The sequence below is a fragment of the Rousettus aegyptiacus genome, unplaced genomic scaffold, assembly GCF_014176215.1.
Source record: "Rousettus aegyptiacus isolate mRouAeg1 unplaced genomic scaffold, mRouAeg1.p scaffold_m13_p_16, whole genome shotgun sequence".
NCBI lineage: Eukaryota > Metazoa > Chordata > Mammalia > Chiroptera > Pteropodidae > Rousettus > Rousettus aegyptiacus.
This window is the reverse complement of record NW_023416291.1, coordinates 34,492,912-34,517,564: the sequence shown is the minus strand read 5'-3', so window position 1 is coordinate 34,517,564 and position 24,653 is coordinate 34,492,912. Positions and strand designations below refer to the sequence as shown.

At 43.6% G+C, this 24,653-nt stretch overlaps 1 protein-coding gene across 3 annotated transcripts; it reads right to left on the bottom strand.

Annotated features, from left to right (window-relative positions):
* Positions 1-2,017: 2,017 nt before the first annotated feature.
* Positions 2,018-23,993, bottom strand: NFILZ (NFIL3 like basic leucine zipper). 3 transcript variants are annotated; one of them, XM_036233763.1, is made up of 3 exons: positions 23,933-23,993; positions 7,012-7,109; positions 2,018-6,677 (listed from the first exon to the last, which is right to left on the bottom strand). In XM_036233763.1, the coding sequence occupies exon 3, from the start codon at positions 6,660-6,662 to the stop codon at positions 5,796-5,798; it is 867 nt and encodes a 288-aa protein (XP_036089656.1). In that variant the 5' UTR covers positions 6,663-6,677; positions 7,012-7,109; positions 23,933-23,993; the 3' UTR covers positions 2,018-5,795. The 3 variants fall into 3 exon arrangements, with proteins under 3 accessions (XP_036089656.1, XP_036089657.1, XP_036089658.1); XM_036233764.1 differs by lacking the exon at positions 23,933-23,993 and adding an exon at positions 16,677-17,031; XM_036233765.1 differs by lacking the exon at positions 23,933-23,993 and having other exon boundaries at positions 7,012-7,145.
* Positions 23,994-24,653: the final 660 nt, after the last annotated feature.

Here is a 24,653-nt window from a genome sequence, read left to right as displayed (position 1 = left end):
AAAATAAAATGCCAAAGGTTAAATACAAAGAGAGAATCTCAAAGCAGCAAGAGAAAAACAGCTCCCTACAAGGGAGCACCCATAAGACTGGCAGCTGATTTCTCAAAAGAAACTGCAGGACAGAAGGGCTTGTCACAAAATATTCGACATGATGAAAACCAAGGATCTACTACCAAGAATACTTTATCTAGCAAAGCTATCATTTAGAATTGAAGGACAGATAATGAGCTTCTCAGACAAAAACAAGTTAAAGAAATTTATCATCACCAAGCTAGTATTACAGGAAATGTTGGAGGGACTTCTTTAAGAAAAAAAAAAAAGTATCAAAAACATGAATAAAGAATGGTAATAACTACATTCTTATCAACAAGTACCTCAAATGAAAAAGAATTAAGTGCTCCAACAGAAAGATAAAGTAGCTGAATGGATAAGAAAACAAGACCCCCCTACATATGCTGCTTATAAGAGACTCATTTAAGATGAAAAGATACAGACTAAAAGGAAAGGGGTGGAAAAAGATATTGCCTTGATGGACCTCGAGGATATTGTGCTGAATGAAATGGGTCAGATAAAGACAAATGTTGCATGATTTCATGTACACATGGAATCTCAAGAACAAAATAAACAACAAAAATGGAAACAAACTCATAGATATAGAGAATATTTTGAGAGCTACTAGATGGGAGGGGTTTGGTGGGACAGCGAAAAAATGCAAAGGGACTAAGAGGTACAAATGGATAGTTGCAGAATAGACATGGAGATGTAGAGTGTAGCATGGGGAAGATGGTTAATAATGTTGTAATAAATATGTAAGGGAGAAGTGTACTAGATTTAGCAGAGTGATCACTTTGCGAGATATGTGGATCTCTGATCACTATACCATACAACTGAAACTAATATATTATTGTGTGCTAACTATAAGTGAACAAAACCCTGATTGAATTGTACAATGTAAATACAAGCAATTAATGGTCTATTATATTTCAATAAAAATACAAAAAAGAAGAAAAAAAAAAAGAACGCTCTTCCCTTAGCACATACATAGTTCCCTCAAGTCTCTGCTCAAATGTTACCTTCTCAGCAAGGCCCCTTCTGACCTATTTCGATTCTTATAACACACTCACCATTATCCCTCCGAAATCTTCTACCTCTTTTTTCTCCATGACATTTATCACCATTGACTCAACTGTACATTTTTCTTATTTATTTATTTTTTATCTTTTTTCCCCACTAGGCTGGCAGCACCACAGAAGCAGGGACCACATCTGTTCTGTTCGCTGCTCTTTCCTCAGTGCCTGAAACATGCTATATGATCAACAAGTATTTGTTAATTAAGTAAAGGAATTTTTAGAAAAATGAATGAATGAGCATGTATCATGATTGAGCCATAAATTTAGCCCTGAGCCCATTGGTGGCCAAAACGAAAAGGGAAATAGAATGTTACATTCTCTATGAGGATAAAACAGTCTAGTTCCCAGGAAAAGGCCCTGCGTCAAGCCATTTATGCACTTCTTCTCATTTAATCCTCACAAGAATTCTCTGGAGGACGAGCACTTTTGGAATCTCCATTCACTGATATGTGAGGGAGACAATGATATCAGCAAGACCACCCAACCAGGATAGGATGCTGGTCTTGCTCAGCACCCAAATCCATCTGCTAACCACTAAGTCAGCTTTCCTCAAACTGGTCTGATTAAAAGAATCAACTGGGTGCTAGTAAAAAGTGCAGATTGTAAGGCCTATCTCCTGAAAAGTCTGAATTCAGGAGGTCTGTGATTAAACAAACACCTATAGGTGATGATTATTTTAATCAAAGAAGTTTGAATAATGACATTTCATGTAACAGAATGAAAAAGAAACAGAAAGAGGATGGGCTAAATATCTACATGTGAAAAACAAAACTTGAAAACATTTGTAGGAACATTTAGGAAACTATATTAATGATCTTGAAACATGGAAGGATTCTTAAACAAGACAAAAATATATAAACCATAAAGATTGATAAATTTGGCTACATTCAATTTTCCAACTTTTGTGCAATAAAACACATCATGAATAAAAGTAAAAAAAGTAAAAAAATGATGTTCATACATGACAAAAGAAATATATGTACATACAAAGAATATAAAAAGAGCTTTGAGAAATCAATAAGAAAAAGGGAAATATCCTGGCAGAATAGGCAATCGTAGATTAGGAAACCCAGGTGGCCAATAGATTTTGACAAAGATGTTCAACAGAGAATGCAGGTTTAAATCATTTTGCATACCAGATTATCAAAAATCAAGCAGCTTATCAAAACCAAGTGATGGCAGAACACGAAGTTCCTCTACATGCAAGGGACTGTCAATTGGAAATATCACTGTATGGAACACTTCAGCAATATTAAAGTTGAAGAAAAGTACCCCTAAAATCCACGATTCCATTCCTAGGTATACACCATCAGTGGACTATGGCCCATAAGGCCAAATCTGGCCACACCCATTTTGGAGAATAAAGTTTTATTGGAATCCAGCTTCACTCACTCATTTGTTTCCATGCTGTAGTGCTTTCACACTACAATGACAGAGCAGAGTAGATGCAGCAGTGGACAGATGCAACAATGTCACAGAGCCAACAATGTTTACTCTTTGGCCCCCCGTACAGGAAAAGTTTACCAACCCTGCTTTGCATTAATGCTTCTCAAACTTTAATGTGCATATGGATCTGCTGGGGATCTTATCAAAGTGTGGGTCTGGGAGCAGCTTGAGATTTTGTATTTTTAACAGGTTCCTGGGTGATGCCAACTCTGCTGGTCCGTGGACCACAATTTGGGTACCAAGGATGGAGGGAGCATAGGATTCAGCCAGGATGTGCCTGTGAATCCTTATAGACAAGACAGAGAAAGGTGACCTCATCAGCATCTTCAACTCATTTTCTCTCTGCCCCTGGCAATAACCAACAGATTAGGAAGTTTCATTTAATGTTTACTGCACACTCTACATGAAGCAGGAAGGGAATTTTATGCATTCATAGTCAAAGAGATTTTACCAGCCTTCAAGGATGAGTGGAAGACAAAATGTAACTTTCGGTTGAGCAATGTCTTAAAATTCAGTCCCCACGTAAAACATGAGTGTGACAGACATTACCCAAGGGGCCCACGAACACCACAGGGTAGGACATGGCACCAGAGTTCTTGCAGCAGCAGTTCCCAGGCAGCCACGTGGAAGGTTGCCAGCTGTCTATTGGCTCTCAGAGGGCAGAGGCCACACCTGTGGTCCCAGAGCCCAGCACAAGAGAGTAATCGACATGTCTAGGGTGGTGATCTAGATATTTGAGCGAGTTTCCTCTTGCAAACTCCTCATTTTGGAGCACTTTCTCCCTTATCCATTTTCTGTCTGACACATAGTAGAAGTTCAAAAAATATTTGTTGATGAAATATATGTATTTGATTAATGAATAAATGATTCATATTCAGTTCCAGGATCCATTACACATAAATGCTATTGACAAAAGAAATAAGAGCCAAGCCAGGGCAAAGGGAATATTGAAAAAAATGAGAGGACGTTTCCCCTGATGAGAGCACTACTCTGGTGCTGGGAAAAGGAGAGCCTTCTAAAAAAAAAAAAAAAAGCAGTTAATGTTTGTTGAGTGCTTGCTGTGTATGAAGTGCTCCACACACAATAAATGAGATTTAATCTTCTCAAATCATCTGAGATAGGTGTGTTGGTCTCTACTTTAGAGAGGAGTCTCCTTCCACCACGCCAGCTGCCCCCAAATTTTGGGAAGGTGGGTGTGAGTGTCCCCCTGAGGTAAGAACAGGATCATAGGTAAAAGTTTGCTAAAAGTGAGTTTTGACTCTAGAGAAGGTATTAGGGTTTTCGAGGAAATGAGTTCTTTATCCCTAGAAGTATTCAAGTAGAAACTGAATGGCCAATAGACTTTGGGGGCCCCTCTAGAAGTGAGAATTCTATGATTTGCTTCAGGCAGATCTTTCTCTGGGCTTTTCCAGCTGGCACTGGAAGGTTAAAGAGGGGTTCTGTTGACCAAAGGTGGTCGGCCTTGCTCTCCTATATCCATGGAGTATGACAGAGCTGGGCCCAGACACCTCGGACATCTTGGACAGTGGCTCGGTGTTATCACCAAGCCATACACATTTCCCACCAGCAGGATGCTACACAGTCACCCAACTTCCTCTTTCCCTCTCTCTTTAGCATTTTTTAATAGTCCTCCGGTCAGGGCCAGGGCTGCATTAAAGGCCTCTGTGCAGGATCAGTTATAGCTATGTGGCATCTTTGTGTTGGAAGCTGGCTTCTCTGCACTCCCAGTCTACCCCTCCTGGCTAGAGAGAGAGAGGCCAGAGTCCCCTCCTCCAGATAGCCATCCTTCCTCCTTCCCCAGGACACTCTTGGGAGATATGTTTCCAAGTCAAGCCCAAGGGTCAGGGAGAAGGCAGGACACTGGGCACTTCCCACTCACCTGTGCCCGGGAGGGCAGTGGCGAAGCTGGCAGTGTAAGTCTTCAGAGTGGCAGATGTTGGCTGGGCGCCCCCCTCCATAGCTGACTGTTGCAGCTGTGACCAGCACGATGGAAGGCATGGCCAGGCTCTTATTTTTTGTTCCTGCTGGAGTACTGAGCACAGGGTGAAGGACCAGAACAGATGGTGAGCAGGCAGAGGAGGCCTGGACAGTGATGTAGGGGTTCCCTGCACTGCCTAGGAAGAGCAGGGCTCTTGGCATGCACACATTTGGGTAGCCAAGAACTATCCCAGCCTGAGCTTGGTGGGGGTATATCTGAGGCCCAGTGATCGGCTGGCAGGGTCATCCAGTGCTCAGTGACTGCATCAACCTAGAGGACTGCCCCCGCCCACAAGATCTCTCCATAAGTGGAATGGGGTCTTTTCATCCTGAATCTAATAAAATCTTTAAAATGACTTTTTAAATAGAGGGTCCTGAGTGAGAAACTGAGAAGAGAGGGAGCTATGATGAACTCTTGGGCTCCAGGGTCCCTGGGAGCCCCTTCCTGCAGAGAGGTGCCTTCTGTTACCCAGCTAGGAGTGTGTGTGCTGGGAGGAGAGGGCAGCAAGCAACTGGGGAGAGAGAGGAAACTGACCTCCCTCCCTCAGATAGTGCTGACCTCTTCCGGTGGTTCAAAGTTCTGACCCAAGACACAGTCATCTGGAATGGTTTTGAGCCCCAAACTGTATGGGAAGCTAGCCTCCGAAGAGACTCTAAGAAATGATTCAGACATCCTGAAACACTACCTCCTTCTTCAGGATGGCACTCAAGTGTGTCTGTTTCCAAATCCCCACCACCACTCCCAGAGCAGGATCCCCAAAGCCAGGAGGGTGTCCTGACACTTGTCACTAAACTGAGGACAGAGGGAGGGATAGAAATATCATGAGTGGGTGAATGAGGGGACAAGTAAATTGTAAATAAATAAGTGAGGGAATGACTCACTAGGCGAATGATAAACAAATGAGCACAAGAATGAGTGATTAAATGAATAAATGGATGGAAGGAGAGATGGATGAATGGATGGAAAACATGAAGGAAAGAAGGAAGAAAAAGTTACTATTTAAAGCACATATTTTAAGCAGGGCAGGAGCTATGGTATGATCCAAGATGGAATCCCATTCTCTAACTCTAGGGTTCTGGACACTGAGAAGACCCCCTAGCCCGGGTACCGCCCCTGCTCCCCACAAGCCTTGCCCAGTCCTGAGACCTGGGTCAAGGCCAAGCCATTCATTCCCATTCATTTGAAACCCACGCTCAGCCCAGAACACCCCTTGTAAGCCTGGCTCTGCCCAGGGAAAGCCCTCAGAGGGGACCCTGGCTACCCTTCCAGCCTCCAGGTGCTCTGCCTGAGGTTTGGGACTTGATGCGTAGTTTGTGGGGCAGGGAGGGCTGAGCCAGACCCTCGGGATGGTTCCCCGAAACTGGACAGGGCTCCCTGGGAAGCAACACCATGGGATAAGCAGTGTGTGTCAGCAACACATCTGAGGGCCTTGAGTCCCTGCAATCAATTGGTATTGGTGACCACAGCCCCCAGCAGGGCCTGAGCTCAGGTCTGGGGCTCGTATGCTCACTTAAGAGATGACAGCTGAAGAAGGTGGCTGGGAAGGCAGCCCGCAAGGCCATGTCCATTCTCTTGGGGTCAGGGGGAGCAGGGTCCTGGGAGAAGCTGGGTGAGGTAGCCGGGCTAGTCAACCTGTGAGCCATCAGGCAGCCTTGGAATCCTGGAACCCCAGTGTCCGGGGTACAAGGCCTTAAGAAGCAGCCATGGGAGCCAGGCAAAGATGGGAGTGGTTCAGCCCCACTGGGGTCTCCAGTCCAGGGGGACTCCCACAGCAGAGCCTGCAGAGAAAGAGTCTTGGCACCACCAGCAGGGGGCAGAAGGCCAAAGTGATGCTTGAGCGCCCTCAGCTCAGCCCTGAGCAGAGCATTTTCTTTCAGCAGTGCTGCTAGCCTGCCCTCCAGGGCTGTGTCATTGAGACGGCGCTTCTCCCGAGATCTCTTGGCTGCTTCATTGTTCTTCCTTCTCCTTTCCCAGTAAACCGTGTCCTTCTTCTCTTCTGGCAGGAACTCCCGCTGCCGACGCACAGCCAGGACCCTGCCTTGGGCTCCCTGTAAGGTCTTGCTGCGACCCTGGGGTTCATCTGGCAGGTCCAAAAGACTCACATTCATGGTTGCCTATAGAACCTGGAGAACAAGAAAGAGGACTTGGACTGGTAATAAGAGGCTGATTGGAATTACCTTATCCCTCTAATTTATCCCTCACCATCCCCATTGGGGGAGGGGTGCAGGTAGGGTGAGCATTGGGCTGGAGGCCAGGGTGGAGGCAGAAAGAGAGGTATAGTGAAAAGAATGGAGAACTCATGGAATGGTTTGATGCCTGATGGAGATGAGGGTGAGGCCGCCAGAGAGACCACTGGCTGAGAAGGACTTAAGGGCCAACTACAGTCATCATGGAGAGCTGGTTGGGTGGGCACTCTATCTTCAGGAGGATACAGGCTCCTTCCCACAGGTTTCTTACCACTGAGAAGGTCAGCAGACAAATGAAGGGCTCAGTTTGATCTGAGCTCCAGGGTAAGATTCTTGGAGGCCCAGAGGAAAATAGAAGAAGGTATGAACCTGGAAAGAGAGAGTATACGTTCATAGAGTGAATGTGAGCCAAGTCGAGGTCAGAAAATAACCCACAACTGAGGAATTGTGCCCAGGTTGTACAGCAAGATCGGCATCTGTGGCTGGAGTTTTCCACCTGCCCATCCATCCACCTACCCACACATTCAAAAGGTTATCTATTCACCCACCCACTTACTCAGCTGCGCATTTGTCCATTCTTCTACCAGCCTCACCAACTAAATCACCATTCATTCATTTATCCATTTATCTACCCATCCAACCACTCATTCAAATAGCCATCCTTTCTCTATCCCATTGTACAATCATCTATTTATCTACCACCAAATGTTCTCTCATTCACAGATAGAGTCACTTAAAAAAATATTGTACATACAGGTAACAAATGAAAAATAGACAAATTTAACATCATAAAATTTTTAAAATTTTGTACATCAAAGATATCATTCACAGAATAAAAAGGCAACTCAAGCAATAGGAGAAAACATTTGCAAATCATATATCTGATAAAGAATTAACATCCAGAATATATACAGTAGTCAAGATGATGGAATAGATAAATGCTGTATGTGCTTCCTCCTATGACCACATGAAAATTACAACTAAATTATAAAACAATCAATCTGGAGAACCATCTAACGACCAGCTGGATGGAACACTTATAACTGAAGATAAAAGGAAGAAACCACCTTGAGACTGTGGGTGGGTGGATAAGTGAAATGAGCTGGTTTCACACCCACATGTGACAGTTGAATATCAGGAGAGATACCTCAGATGCAGGCGTTCCCCTTGAGGAGCCAGGGGTCCCAGCCCCACACCAGACTCCAGGGTTCCAGGAAAAGGAGTCTCCACAAAAGCTGTCTGTGAAAATCAGCTGAAATGTCATCCAGTCCCAGTGAGATGGAGGGCAGCTGAAAACCCAGACGTCCTCTTAAAGGGCCTGCACACAGGTTAACTCTCTCACAAACACTCACCTTCGCTTCAGCAAAGGGACAACAGCTCAAAAGGTGCCAGAGACATATTGAGAGAAACCAAATTATGTGACTTCAGGGTAAGGGCCTCCATGGTCCCTGTGTTGAGGCCTCCTTCCAATAAAGCCTGCTTGTGCAGGTGGGTGCCAAGTTTCAATCTGCTTCAACCTGGTGAATGCCCCACCTTGGTGACTCCCTGGATTCTACTGCCCCCAACTCTCACACCTTCCTTGGCTCTTTTATAGGCTGGTGCTTCAAGATTTCTTATGGCGTCTCCATGTCTGAGGGCCACAGGCAAGCAGCAGTGTGCTCCGTGCCTTGTGCTGAGTGGCCCTAGGCCAAGTGCAGGTGGCAGCTGGCTTTGGATCACAGCTTAGCCTCTCCACATGCCTCTGGGCCCAGAACAGGGAGCTACCTACCACAAATTGATTCATAGCCTCAGGCCAGGTATAGGAAGAGACTGAAGTTGGCCTGCAACAGAGCCCCTTCCAAGAAGCCTGAGAACCAACACACCTTGTGATTGGCTTCAGACCACACCAGAGGACTACCCACCTAGCTTCACAATGGCATACACAAAAGGTGGTCTCAGCAGGCACCAGAGGCCCACAGAGGCGAATCCTGATCCATGGTGCTAGCCCTGTTGGGGTCATGACCAGTCCTCATAGTGAGTCAGCTTGAGGGTCAACTCTACCCACTGATGTGCCAACAGCAATCAAGGCTAAACTATAACATAAGGGCACATACAACTTACACAATGAACATTCTTGAAGTGTTCAGCTCAGGTGAAAAGGGGCGCTGCACCACTGGGCCCCAAAGGACATCTACAACATAAGGGTACCATGCCAAGATTGGGAAACAAAGCAGATATACCTAATACATAGAAACAAACACACAGAGGCAGTCAAAATGAGGAGACAAGGAGACATGTTTGAATGAAAGAACAGAAGAAAACTCCAGGAAAAACTAAACGAAACGGAGGCAAGCAATCCACCGGATATGGAGTTTAAAACACTGGTTATAAAATACTCAATGAACTCAGGAAAAAGTAGATCAACTTAGTAAGAACTTCAACAGAGAGATAGTAAACATAAAAAAATATATAGAAACCATAAAAACCTAGCCAAAAATGAAGAAAAAAATAACTGAAATAAAGAATACACCAGAAAAAATCAATAGCAGATTAGATGAAGTAGAGGACTGAATCAGCGACTTGGAAGACAAGGTAGCAGAAAACACCCAATCAGAATAGCAACAAGAAAAAATCCAAAAAAAAATAAGGGTAGTTTAAGGAGCCTCTGGGACAATCTCAAGAGTAACAACATTCACATTATATGGGTACGTACCAGCAGGAGAAAAAAGAAAGCAAACGATTGAAAACTTATTTGAAGAAACAATGATAGAAAACTTTCTTAACCTGGCAAAGGAAATAGATGTACAAGTTCAGGAAGCCTGGAGAGTCCTAAACAAAATGAACCCAAAGAGGTCCGCACCAAAACACATGATAATTAAAATGCCAAAAATTAAAGACAAAGAGAGAATTCAAAAAAGCAGAAAAAAAAAAAGACATCTAGTTATCTACAAGGGAGCTCCCATAAGAATGTCAGTTGATTTCTCAATAGAAACTTTACAGACCAGAAGGGATTGGCATGAAATATTCAAAGGGATGAAAAGCAAGGACCTACAATCAAGACAATTCACCCCAGTAAGGCTATCGTTTAGAATTCAAGGAGAGATAAAAAGCTTTCTATACAAGAAAAAGCTAAAGGAATTCATCACCACCAAACCAGTATTACAAAAAAAAATGTTAAAGGAACTTTCATAAGAAGAAGAAAAAAATGTGAATAATAAAATGACAATAACTACAACTTATCAATAACCACTTTAAAAGTAAATGGATTAAATGCTCCAATCAAAAGACATAACATGGCTGAATGGATAAGAAGAAAAGATCCATACATATGCTGTCTACAAGATACCTATTTCAGATCAAAAGACACACAGACAGAAAGTTAACCAGTAGAAAAAGATATTTTATGCAAATGGAAATGTAAAATAAAACTGGCATAGCAATACTTATATCATACAAAATAATCTTTAAAGTAAAGGCTATAATAAGAGACAAAGAAAGACACTACATAATGATAAAGGGATCAATCCAAAAAGAAGATATACCCATGTAAACATTTATGCACCCAATGTAAGAGCATCTAAATTTATAAAGCAAATATTGATGGACATAAAGGGGGAAATCAACAATAAAATAGTAATTATAGAGGATTTTAACACCCATTCACATCGATGAATATATCATCCAGACAGAAAATCAGCAAGAAACATAGGCCTTAAGTGACATATAGACCAGATGGATTTAATTGACAATTTTAAAACATTTCACCCCAAAGCAGCAGAATACACATTCTTTTCAAGCACACATGGAACAATTTTCATTATAGACCATATGTTAGGCCACAAAATACTTCCCAGTACATTTAAGAAGTTTGAAATCAGATCAGGCATCTTTTCTGACCACAACGATATAAAACTAGATGTCAATTACAAGAAAAAACTGAATAACAAACAGACACATAGAGGCTAAACAACATGCTACTAAATGAATGGGTTAACAATAAGATCTAGGATTAAATCAAAAGATACTTTGAGACAAATAAAAATGAAAACACAATGATTCCAAATCTATGGGACACAGTGAAAGCAGATTTGTGAGAGAAATTCATAGCAACATAGTTATACCTCAAGAAACAAGAAAAATCTCCAATAAAAAATCTAACATTATAACTAAAGGAACCAGGGGGAAAAAAGCTTAAGTTGAGTAGAAAAAGGAAATAATAAAGATCAGAGTGAAAATGAATAAAATAGAGTTTAAAAAACAATACAAAAGATCAATGAAACCAAGAGCTGGCTCTCTGAAAACATAAACAAAATCGATAAACCTTTAATCAGTCTCATCAAGAAAAAAAAGAAAGGACTCAACTAAATAAATAAAATCAGAAAGGAAAGGAGTGACAACTGACACTACGGAAATACAAAGGATTATATTTCAATTATATGCCAAAAAATTGGGCAATCTAGAAGAAATGATACATTTCTAGAAACATACAATTTTCTAAGACTGAATCAAGAAGAAACAGAAAACCTGACCAGACCAATTACAACTGATGAAGTTGAATCAGTAATCTAAAAACTCTCAACAAATGAAAGTCCTGGGCTGGATGGCTTCACAGGTGAATTTTACCAAACATTCAAATAATATTTGACACTTATCTTTCTCAAACTTTTCCAAAAAAGTGAAGAGGATAGAAAGTTTCCAAGCTCATTTTATAGAACCACCATTATACTGATTCCAAAACCAGACAAAGATAGGCCAATATTCCTGATGAATATAAATGCAAAAATTCTCAACGAAATATTAGCAAACCAAATTCAGCAATACATTAAAAAGATCATACACCATGATTGAGTGAGATTTATTCCTAGGATGCAAGGTTGGTTCAATATCCATAAATCAATTAATGTAATACACTACATAAACAAAATGAAGAATAAAAATCATATAGTCAAATCAATAAATGAGGAAAAAACATTTGACTAAATCCAGAATCTATTCATGATAAAAAATCTCAGCAAAGTGGGAATAGAGGGAACATACCTCAACATGACAAAGGCCATACATGACAAACCTACAGCTAACATCATACTCAACGGTGAAAAGTTAAAGTGTTTTCTTTAAGACTGGGAATGATAAAAAGATGTCCACTTTCGCCACTTTTATTCAACATGGTATTGGAAGTCTTAGCCACAGCAATCAGACAAAAATAAATAAATAAATAAAAGGCATCCAAATTGGAAAGGAAAAAGTAAAACTCATTTTTTGCAGATGACATGATATTGTATAGAGAGCACCCTAAAGATTCCACCAAAAAACTGCTAGAACTTATAAATAAGTTTAGTAAAGTAGTAGGATACAAAATTAATATTCAGAAATCAGTTATACTTTTATACTTTTATAATGAGTTATCAGAAAGAGAAATTAAAATAACAATCTCATTTACAAGTGCATCAAAAAATAAAATACCTATAAATAAATTTAACCAAGGAAATAAGAGACCTATTCTCAGAAAATTGTAAAACATTGGAGAAAGAAATTAAAGAAGATACAAATAAATGGACACATGTACTGTGCTTATGGATAGGAATAATTAACCATTAAAATGTCCATACTATCCAAAGCAATCCATAGATTCAATGTGATCCTTATCAAAATACCAATGGCATTTTTCACAGAACAAGAATAATAATCCCCAAATTTATATGGAACCACAAAAGTTCCTGAATAACCACAGCAATGTTGAGAAAGAACAAAATTGGAGGTATCACACTTCTTGATATCAAATTATGCTACAAGGTTATAGAAATCAAAACAGCATGGTACTGACATAAAGCATACATATAGATCAATCAATGGGATGAAATAGAGAGCTCAGAAATAAACCCATGACTATATGGCCAATTAATCTATAACAAAGGAGGCAAGAATATACGATGGGGTAAAGACACTCTCTTCAATAAATGTTGGGGAAACTGACAGATACATACAAAAAAATGAAACTGGACTACCTTTTTACACTATATACAAGAATAATCTCTAAACAGATTAAAGACTTAAATTGTCAGACAATACCATAAAATTCCTAGAAGAAAACATAGGCAGCAAACTCTCTGACATTGCTCTTGGTAATATTTTTCGATATATCTCCTTGGGCAAGGAAAATCAAAGAAAAAAGTGGGATATGTCATTTTTCGTAGCAAAGGAGAATTAATGTAGTAGACGGAATACGTTTGCTAATCAACTGACTTTAAGATAAGATTGGCCAGGCATCAAAAGCAAAAATAAACAAATGAGACTACATCAAACTATCAAACTAAAAAGTTTTTTTTCACAGCAAAGGAACTATCAGCAAAATGAAAAGACAGCCTACCAATTGGGAGAACTATTCTCCAATTACACTTTCAATAAAGGGTTAATATCTAAAATTTTTAAAGCACTCTTGTAACTTAATAGCAATAAAAAAAAAACAATCCAGGTGAAAAGTGGGTAGAGAACCCAAATAGACATTTCTCCAAAAAGGACATACGGATGGCCAATAGACATATGAAAAGATGCTCAATGTCACTAATCATCAGAGAAAGGCAGATTAAAACCACAATGAGATATTACTTCACATCTGTCAGAATGGCTATCATCAATAAATAAAAAACAATAAGTGTTGGTCAGGATCTGGAGAAAAGGAAACCCTTGTGCACTGTTGGTTGAACTGTAAATTGATACAGCCATTCTGGAAAACAGTTTGGAGGTTTCTCAAAAAATTTAAAAAAGAACTACTTTATGACCCAGCAATTACACTTCTGGATATTTATCTGAAGAAATACAAAACACTAATTTGAAAAAATACGTTCACCCCTATGTTCATTGCAGCACTATTTACAATAGCCAAGACATGGAAGAAACCTTAAGTGGACAATAAGACGATTGGATAAAGAACAAGTGGCACATATATACAATAGAATATTATTCAGCCATGAAAAATGAAATATTGCCATTTGCGACAACATGGATGGACCTAGAGGGTATTATACTAAGTGAAATAATTAAGACAGAAATACAAATACAATATGATTTTATTTATATGTAAAGAACAATATAAATGAATAAACAAAACAGAAATAGATACATAGATACAGAGAACAATTGGTGGCTGCCAGATGGGGAGAGTATAGGATGAAAAAGGTGAAGGAATTAAGAAGTACAAATTGGTAGTTATGAAATAGTCATGAGGGTATAAAGTACAGCATTGGGAATATAGTCAATATGATAATAACCGTGTATGGTGCCAGCTAGATGCAAGACTTACTGTGGGGGCCACTTTATAAGTTATATATAAATGTCTATCTACTATGCTGTATACCTGAAACTACCATAAAATAATACTGAATGTCCTGTAACTGAAAATTTAAAAAGGAAACAAACTAAAAAACCATCAATTGCATCAAAGTGAAACCTCCCGACACACAAAATCCAGGGTATATAGAAAACTCCTAAAACTCTACGACCACCACCACAACAAAAAGACAACCCAATTAAAAAAATGAACATAGGGCTTGACTAGACATTTCATCAAAGCAAATATACAAATGGCCAGTAAACATATGAATAGATGTTCAACATCACTGATCATTAGGGAAATGCAGTTCAAAACTACAGTGATATATCACCTCACACCAATTTGATGGTTACTATCGAAAGAAGACGACGAAGATGAAGACGAAGACGAAGACGAAGACGAAGACGAAGACGAAGACGAAGACGAAGACGAAGACGAAGACGAAGACGAAGACGAAGACGAAGAAGAAGAAGAAGAAGAAGAAGAAGAAGAAGAAGAAGAAGAAGAAGAAGAAGAAGAAGAAGGTGATAGTAAGTATTGGCCAGGATGTGGAGAAATTAGCACCCTTGTGAATTGTTGATAGGAATGTAAAATGGAGTTGCCATGTAGAAAACAGTATGGCGGTTCCTCAAAAAGTGAAAAATAGAATTACCATATAATTCAGCAATCCCACTTCTGGGCATAATACCCAAAAGAATTGAAATCAGGGTCTCAAAGAAATATTTATACACATATTTATAGCAACATTATTTCCAATAGCAAAGAGGTGGAAACAACACATATCCAGAGATGGATAAGTGGATAAGCAAAATGTGGTCTGTATATACAATAGAATATTATTCATCCTAAAAAGGAAGGAAATTCTTCAATATGCTACAGCATGGATGAATATTGAGGACATTATGTGTAATGATATAAGCCAGTCACAAAAAGACAAACCATATGATTGTATCTCCTTATACGAAGTACTTAGGGTAGTCGAAATCATAAAGTGGAATGGGGGTGCCAGAGACTAAAGGGAAAGGAAAATGGGGAGTTATTGTCTAATGGGTACAAAGTTTCAGTTTCACAATATAAAGAGAGTGATAGGGATGGATGGTGATGATAATTACACAAAACTGGGAGTGTGCTTAATAAAATGGAAGAGCCTCTCTGCCTTCACAAAGACCCAGGTCTTATGGAAAAGGTACGAGTGAGCATGACAATGAAGGAGGACATAGGTCCCAGAGGAGGTATGTTATCTTCCCCAGTCTCACAGTAAGTCAGAGGCACGACTAGGATTTAAACCCAATCTGTCTAGTGTGGTCTGTTCTGCTACACCCTGTGGCCTGCTCATGGCTCTGAGGGGCTGCCGTATCTGGCATTCTTGGCTGAGCTTAGGGGAAAAAAAGCCCTGTGGGGCTCTGCAGTCAATGAGAACTCCTGGTTACAGGAGGGAACCCAGAGCCAAAGCCTGGAACTCCCCCAACTCGAGAATACCTGGTCACTGGGGGAACTCCAGCACCGAAGCCCAAGAGCCCCTCTGAGTTCCACAGGCACCTGGGCCCACCCCACCTCCCTTGCTGGTGTTGGCTGCAGTAGAGGCAACCACGGTGGCCCACACACAGGGGCTGGAGCATCTGCAGTTCCTGTGCCCTGGTACACAGAAGCCAGGTGGGGAACCCTAAGTTTGCACCTGCTTGCTATTCACATCCAGGCTTTGTTCCCAGCAGCCAGACCAACTAACACAATCTTGCTCAGGTCCAAGTTCACTGATCTCTTTTGGACACCTGAGACTACCATGCCCTTGGTCATGAGTGTGTTGAATTGAGGCTCAGGAAGTTAAGTGGCTGCTCTAGGATACTTGAAAATTCCCAAAGTAAACCTTCCCTATTCCCCACCCATCCTTCGCTCCCAACGTGATGCATACCCCACCAACTTTGTCCCCAAAATTGCTACTTACACATCTGTCATCCTCCTCCCCTGGGCCCACTCACCCCCATCTCCTACCAGTCCCCCCTTCACAGTTGCACCCACACTTCTCCCCATCCCCGCAGCTCTGGCCCCAGCTCTGGCATCTCCTATCCCACCTGGGCCCCCACCAGCCTCCATCCTGGTTCGCCCAAATCCTCCATTGGGCCAGAGAAGTCTTTTTTAAAACTCTAGTTACCTTCAGCTTAAAATCTGTGGCATGTGCTTATGAAAGTGTGAGCATCTTCGACTCCTAAGAGTAGTGTTCCTATGCGCCTCAGTTAACCCCCATCTTCTCCCCAGGGGGCGGGAATAAATAAGCATGAATGTTTTTTGAGATGAACCAAAGAATGCATGAGCGTTTGAATAAATTAAAGAATGAGTGAAATGTGAGTGAAACAATGCATGAGCGCAGGAAGTAATGCTCGAGGGGCAGGGGCTGCGAGAATGGGACACAGTGAGCCCAAATGGGTCTTCTCTCCACTCTAGGACTAGGCCTGTGTCTTCCACCACCCGGATAGTTCATATGAGCCCTGGCCAAGACCAGTCTCCAGACCAGCTCTCACTCAGGAACTCTTGTCCCAGTAGCCACAGCATCTTCCTGTCACCTGCCTTGCTATGTCCTTGGGACCCTCAGATGGGGTCCAGATCACCATTCCAACTTTAAGGATACTAACCGAAGACCAGGAGTCAAGGTGCACTAGTGTGGAGGTCGAAGGCACATGCCAGGGCCCTGGGGCCAGCATCCAGAAGGCACCACATTGGCATTGGGAGAGATAACAGGTGGCAGGCGAGCCCAGAGATGACTGAACCAGGGGCCAGCTGGGCTAGAAAGGGAAGGGGACACAGCACAGATGTCCTGTAAGCCAAGTCGAATAAGCAGATGCCTGAAGAAGAAGGCTGTGTGTGGGTTGATGGTCAGATAGAGGAGGGGCAGGCTCCATCTCCTTGCCCTGGTCTGTCTTCTCTGTGGCTTGGCCTGAGGTCCCCCTAACCACCGCCCCCCACACCTCCACAGGAACCCAGAGGGAGATGGGGCAGTAGATAGCTCAGCTGCATGTGTTTATTTAGAGAAGAAGCAGTGAGGGCTGGGCTGGGCCTTCCTGTGGTCACAGAGAAAGAACTAATGGCAAGTGGTGAGACAAGGGGCTCTCCTTGTGAAACAGAGCATGGGGGATGAGGAAACAGAAAAAGGGCCTGGTGTAGGCCAACTCAACCCCATCAGCTCCATCAGCCTCTGCAGACTCCCGGGCCTATGGCAATCAGAGCTCTGCTTGGTTCCCTTGAGGACGGGGACCTCATTCACTCTAGTCAGCTTCTGTGAGGCTAGGTGGGCTGTCTAGGTCAAGAAAGCTTTCCTGGAATGGAACTAAATTCCACCTTCATCGGGTCTTTATGTATTGAAATCAGTTCTCTCTTTGTGTCCATGAAAAACTTCTCCCTCTGACCTCAAAAATGTTTTGAGGATTTGAAAAATTGATGCTCACATTCTCATTGTTACTCTAGTCTGCTTTCCTCCAAGAAAAGCAATGGTGTTTATAAAGTACCTACTCTGTGCCAGGCACAGTCAATTTCTCACCTTGTATTTACCAAAAATGGAGGCACTGAGAAGTCAAGTGTCCAGCCTGAGTTAGTACAGCCAGATTCCAGGCATGGCAGGCTCCAGGTTAACACACTTTTCCCATTCTCCCCCTGAGGAAACACTTTTGAGTTAGTTTAGCACCTCTGAGGGGTAGAGGTCACTATCCATAAAGGTAAAAAGGGTCTAGAAACCACACAGTTAACCTGGCGTAGGACTGAGATGAGCACCCGAGCCACTAGGATGATGCAATAGGTGGACAGAGTTAAGAGCTTATCCCTGGGTTTACTGGGTTCAAGTTCTCCTTCTTAGTTGAGCATGCTTGGGCAAGTCAGGTCACCTCTACGAGCTTTCAATGCCCCATCTAAAAAGAGGAAAATAGTAACACATACTCCCTCAGTTACAAAAAGAATAAATGAGATTGTATGTGTTAGGATACAGGACATAATAATAATACATGGTCTACATTGCTATTTTTTATCTGGTGGTGGTGGTGTCAGAACTTTCTTCCAATGGGCATCTATTGCCAGACTCCTGGGCTGTTCTGTGTTTAGAATATCTATGAGAACCCTCAGAGATCAATTAACACAATTATATCAGTTTACAGATGATAAAATTGGACTTCCTTTCAAGATGGCTGTCCAAATCACAATGAAACCTCCCAATTCTTTTCCAAATGCTTAATAATGGTAGGAAAATGCTAACTTAAGCCAGAAAGCAAAGCAGAGGTACCTGATGGCAATGGGGTCCCACTTGTGGAAGCGCAGTAGCCCCCAATATATAAAGTCAAAAGCACACACTCTCAGAAGACTCTGACCAGAGAGAAATATCCTGAAGAGATGAAAAATTCACAACCACTTCATGAAGCTTCCATAAACTCCCCAACTGGAAGAATTTACATCAGAGAAAATAGAGAATATTATGCAGTCTTAAAATCTATTAAAATGAATAAATTAAGTGACTCAAAAATATAAGGGATGGAATAACAGCCATAAAACAAGAACAAGAGGTTATGAAACAAAAACAAGTAGTTATATCTAAGAACTAGTTAGAACTAAGATACGAAAAATATAGTTTCTACAAAACTTAAGAGATGGGTTGAGTAGTAGAAGGGGAAACCAAGACCCAGATCTAGGAAGGGACTTACCAAGGTCACACGAGATTTTAGGGGCAGAGATGGACCCAGAACCTGGAGCCCAGGTTTCAAAAGCCAATATCAAATATCTAAGTCAAGAGATGAGCGTAGAGGTCATTTGTGTCTCTCCAAGAGTGTTCTGTGGTTTCCCCTTCTCTCCTTCCTGTTTTTCTTTTCTTTTCCTGTTATAGGGTTGTTGTTGAGGTGGACTTCATAGATATTTCCTACTGAGAAACATAGTTTGCCAGGTGGGACAATGGGTGTGGAGAAATAGCCAGCCAGTCCTCTTCTCCAAAATTAGAATTTAATTAAACAACATATTAATGTCAGATGAGCTGAATGAGTGAAAATAAGAGAAATGGCCAATGATTGCCACAGGATGGGTGACTTGATGTCTCTGAGCCTCAGATTTCTCATCTGTAAAGTAGGTTCAAGGGTCCCCATCACATACAGATGTTTTGAGAATTACGTAGTAAGTTGTGTGTACAAGACATCTGGCATATCTCGATGATCTCACATGGAACATCTTCTAGGGACTCTGAAACCCTCTTCTTTGACTCCAAAGACAAAGGTTACAGTTACATGGCAACTCAGCCATCAGTGGAAGAGAGAAAAATTTAAAACTTTGAAAGGACAGACAAAAAGATGACTCACAAAAGAGAGGATAGGTTGTCTCACAAATTCCCCCACCCATGTGGCTAGAGGGAAGGCCACAAGATTACCCTTCGTTCCATGCTAAGGGGTGAGCTAGAAATGACCACAAACTCTCCAGTGGGTGTAAGACTTCTTAACATTCACAGGCAAGAAGTGACATTTGTATGACCAATGGGCATCTAAATAAATTGTTCATATCTATCGCTCACAAGACAAATACTTATTTGTTTTCTTTTACACAGTTTTTTCCCAGCTGAAATTGGAAAAAAATTTAAAAAGGATAAAACTTAATGCTAACATGGTTGTGGTGAGATGGGCAGTTCTGTACCTAGAAGGTGGATGTGTGAACTGCTTTCTGGAAAAACGATCATGCAATATGAATCGAAGTTAGACTCATCTGCTGTTTGAGGAATGAAAGTGTCACTTCCCTTTCACTTGAATCACTGTATAAGGCATCTCTCTATTCTGGCCTCAGCAACCCCAATATTCTTCATTAAACATGCCATTCTAGCCTGTTTGTTGAAAAAATATTTTCTCACTTCGACATACTGTTCCTTTTGCCTGAAACATTCTCTTCTCTCATCTCTTTCCTGCTTGAATTTTACTCATCTTTCAGGATTTAGCATAGATGTAACCTCCTACAAGAAGCTCATCAGACTGACCCCTCCAAGCTAGGCCAGGAGCCTCTTCTGGACTCCTAGAGCCCTGTGGATTTCTACCTACATTGCAGCCATCACTCTGGGTCTCCTTCCTCCATGTCCACAGGTCTCTGGAATAAGCTTTTGATAAATACAGAAGGAATGAAATATTCGAAGAGGTGGATATGCTCTGTGTAGTGCCAGAAGGCAGAGCCAGGAACACAGAGAAGGAGATGGAGGTACAGTTTGGGGCTGGCATCTGAAAGAATTTTCGAAGAATTCCAGCTTATTAATCCTGCAAAGGCTGCCATGAGAGGTAACGAAACGTCCATCACAGGAGGTGTTCAAGGGGGGGGGGGTGGTCAGAAACCACTTCCCTCAATTCCTCTCCGACTTCTCTACCTCCCCGCCCAAACTCAGGGGATCCAGGATAAAGGTGTTCCAAGGTGGCTTTTTTCTAAGGAAGCTATCAGGGAGGAGAGAGACCCACAATGTCTGTTCCCATGGCCCTGGGCAGCCCAAACCCTGCCCTGGAAGCACCACAAAGTCCCAAGAGGTGACACTCTCACTGGGTTCAGGGAGCCTGATGGAGCCTTAGGACTGGGTATCCATGTGTAGAGGCCAAAGATGCTGTTCAACATCTTACAGTGTCTAGGACACAGAGGTTATCCCGCCCCAGATGTCTACGGTGTGTGGTAGGAACACTGTGCTTTAGGGGAAGTACCCGCATCCCAGCTTGATTTATAAAGACATGCCCCGCAGGTAGGCCTGGGCCCAGCAGCTACTTGATCAGAGGTAGTGGATCCCCAGGGTAGATCTCACCTGGACCCAGCTGCCACTGTTTTACCTGTCAAAACAGGGGTGCCATCAAAAGACACTATGCACAGAGTGAAAAGGCAACCCACAGAGTCAGAAGAAATATGTGCAAATCATATATCTGATGAAGGATTTACCTCCAGGATAAATAGAGAACTAAAGCTTGAGAACAAAAATAAATATGTGATTTTAAAATGGGCAAAGGACTGGAATAGACATTTCTCCAAAGAAGATATATAAATGGCCAGTAAGCACATGAAAAGATGTTCAACGGCACTAATAATCAGGGAAATGTAAATCAAAACACTCCTGAAGATGGCAACTATCTAAAAGCAAAAACAAACAAACAAAAAACCCGAAAAACAAAAAAACAGAAAATAACAAGTACTGGCCAGGATGTGGAGAAATTAGAACCCTTGTGAATTGCTGGTGGGAATGTAAAATGGTGCATCCACTGTGGAAAACAGTCTGGTGTTTCCTAAAATTAAAAATAAAGCTACCATATGATCCAGCAATTCAACTTCTGGGTCCGTACTTAAAAGAATTGAAAGCAGGGTCTTACACACCTATTTCTGCACCTGTGTCCATAGCAGCATGATTCACAAGAGCTAGAATGCGGATTCAACTCATCTCTATTGACTGATCAATAGGTAAACAAAACGTGTGTATTCGTACAATGGAATCTTATGCAGCCTTAAAGAGGAAAGACATTCTGATACATGCTACAACATGGGTGAACTTGACATTATTCGCAGTGAAATAAGCCAGTTACAAAAAGACAAATACTGTATGATTCCATTTATATGAAATCCCTAGAGGAGTCAAATCCACCGAGACAGAACGTAGATAGTGGATGCCAGGGGCTAGGGCTGCGGATTTAGGGTTTAATGGAGACAGAGTTTCAGGTTTGGGAGGATTTTGAAGAGTTCTGGGAATGAATGGTAGTCATGGCTGTACAACAATGTGAATGTGCTCAATGCCACTGAACTGGATACTTAAAAGGGGTTAAGATGACATGCTTTACATTGTGTGTGTTTTACCACAATTTTTTTAATTGGATAAAAGGAAGTGGGGGAGGGGGCACTGTGCTGGTGGCCACGTCTGGGCTGTGGGATGTCAGCAGAGCCCCATACATGTCCCGCCCCAGTGCCTCCCACCTCCCTCGGGGTAAAATCCCAAGTCCTCCCCACAGCCACAAGGCCCTGTACAACCTGCCTCCATCACCTCCCCACACTCACCTCCTCCTTCTCTCCCCGCCACTCTGCTCCAGCCACATGGGTCTCCCCAATGTGTCCTCAGGGCCTTTGCACAGGCTGTTCCTGCTGCCTGAAGTGCCCTCTCTTTTCAATAACTGCATGACTGGTCCCTCTCTTGAGACCCATAACCCTCATTGCACCCACTCGAGCTCTTCAGCTTCAGCTCAGACTTGCAGTTTGGGGAACTGGCCAGGGTAGGGGGTGGTCCCTGAGACACAAACCTCCAGCCCATTTGCTCCACACGAACCAGTAATCCCACCCTCTGTGCCCGCCTTGGGTGAGTGTGGCTGCCTCACTTCCTCTTCCCATCAGAGCAGGCCCCAGAGCACCCAGGCACCTGCTGTAGCCAGATGGTGGACACAAAGTAAACGTTGGAATGAAGGTGCAATATGAGGACAGAGAAAGAGAAGCGAGATGGAGAGAGACAGAGAGGAGGGAAAGAGATGAACAGAGAAAGAAAGAGAGAAAGCAGAAAGTGCAGAGAGGGAGGAAAGGAGGGAGGAAGGGAGGGAGGAGGGGAGGGAGGGAGGGAAGGAGAGAGAGAGAGCACGCACCGATGGCTTCTAACCAGAAACCACAGCCCCACACACCGAGGGGCTCCAGCGAAGAGCAGCGGGGGTCTGTGACCACTGACTGTCTGCAACGACCACTCACTCCCATCCTCCCCCGCCGCTGGAACCTCACAGCAGTTACACTGGCCCCAACCATCTTCCAACTCTTCACGATAGCTGGACCCCCACAACTGTCAGATCCCACAGCAGATGGACCACAGGTTGGTAGAGCAGTTGGATCTACCTCACCACCAGGTCCCGGAGCACAGGTGGGCTCCTCAGTGACGAACCTGACAGCCAGACACCTAGAAGGCCACACAACAGCTGGTCCTTCCCTGGTTCCTAAGTACCATCTTCTGAGAGCTCAGTCCCAACCCAGTCCCCTGCCCCTCACACACACCCACTAACAGGTATAGTCACCCATAAGGACTGATGCTATTAGGTCCTTTTTGGAGTTGCATGGAATCAGGGTTTTTCATTCTGTTAGTGTTGGTAAGGTGACACCAGCTGCACCGTGCAAAGAACAGGAGCCCAGTGTGGGGGCAACACGGAAGACGCAAAGACATGAGGGGAGGTCAGGAGCCTGGTAATGAGAAAGGGCAAGGAGAGAAGCCAGGAGCAGGTGGGCCGTGGGGAGAGGTGGGCTGTGGGGAGAGGTGGGCGGCAGAAGGAAGATGGACTTTGGAGAGAAAGTGGGAAGTAGGGGAGGATATGGGTGGCAGAGAGAAGGTGGCTGCTGGAGGTCCCCCAAAATGGCAGTTAGCGATGGGGTCTGAAGCCTGATGCTCCCGCAGCTGGCTCCATGGGGCCTGGCCCTGGACCCCTCCCCGACCAGCCAGCCCCCCCCCCCTGCCCGTCCCCAGGGCAGTGCCCTCCTTCCCCCACTCAGGGCAACCGGAGGAGGCAGGACCTAAGGAGAGAGAGGACCCTGTGTCCTCCCCTCCACCGCCACCTGGAGAGTGGGGTTGGATGGGGCACAGACAGAGGCAGACAGAGACAAAGAGAGACACATAGGTAGGGAGACACAGAGAGAAACCAAAAGAGAGCCAGAGACCCTTGGAGCCAGAGAAGGAGAGAGCTGAGCCAGAGAGAGACACAGAGAGAGATAGAGACGGGGCGGGAAAGCTGCGGGAGAGCAGCGAAGACTCAGAGACAGTACAGGAGAGGGAAGGGACATTGTCCAGAGAGACAGAGAGGAACTGGGATGGGCGGGGGGAGGCGGTCCAGGTTTGGGGTTTCCAAGGGCCCCCAGCATTCTGGACTCTGCCAGCCCCACTGGACCTGCACCTGCACAGGGGGCTCACCTCCCACCACTGTTTCACCAGCGAGTCCTGCGTGAGCCACATCAGCCGTGGGGCCTCCAACTCCTCTGCAGCAGAGGGAGGCACCAGCACTTCCGTAGAGGTGACACCCCACCCCTCAGCCTGGGGCTTTCCCTGCAGGGCTTTCCCCCAGCTGGTGTCTGCCCAGGGGGCAGGTGCTGTGGGCTGGCCAGGCTCAGGGGGGTCACTGGGGAGCCAACAGCCCCACTGGGAGGGAGAGCTGCTGGACTAGCCACTGGGGATCCAGGGACTGGGTCGGGGCTACAGCTTTTTATACGAACTCCCTAAGACCCTTGTAGAAAAATTGGCGGGGTAGGGGTGGGGGTGGGGGTGGGGAAGGACAAAAAGAAGGGGGCCCTTTCTCTTCTTACCCATGAGGACATTCTGCTGCTCAAACACCCTCTGTGGCTCCCTGCTGCCTCTCAGATTTCCTAATGCCTTGCCCTGGACATCCCCTTTCTGTCCAGACTGCCCATCAGAGGAAACTGAGACACAGAACAATTAAGTAACCTGTCCCCAGAGGAAAGTGGTGTCAAATCTTTAACTATGATATGAGTTTTCTGAGCGGACATCAGCAAATAGAGATGGAAGGTATTCCAGGCAGAGGGACCAGCACATGCAAAGGCCCAGCGGTAAGGATCAACCTGGACATGTTGGGGGAACCCTGGAGGGAGGTGGCGGGATGAGGTCAGAGCTGCTTGTA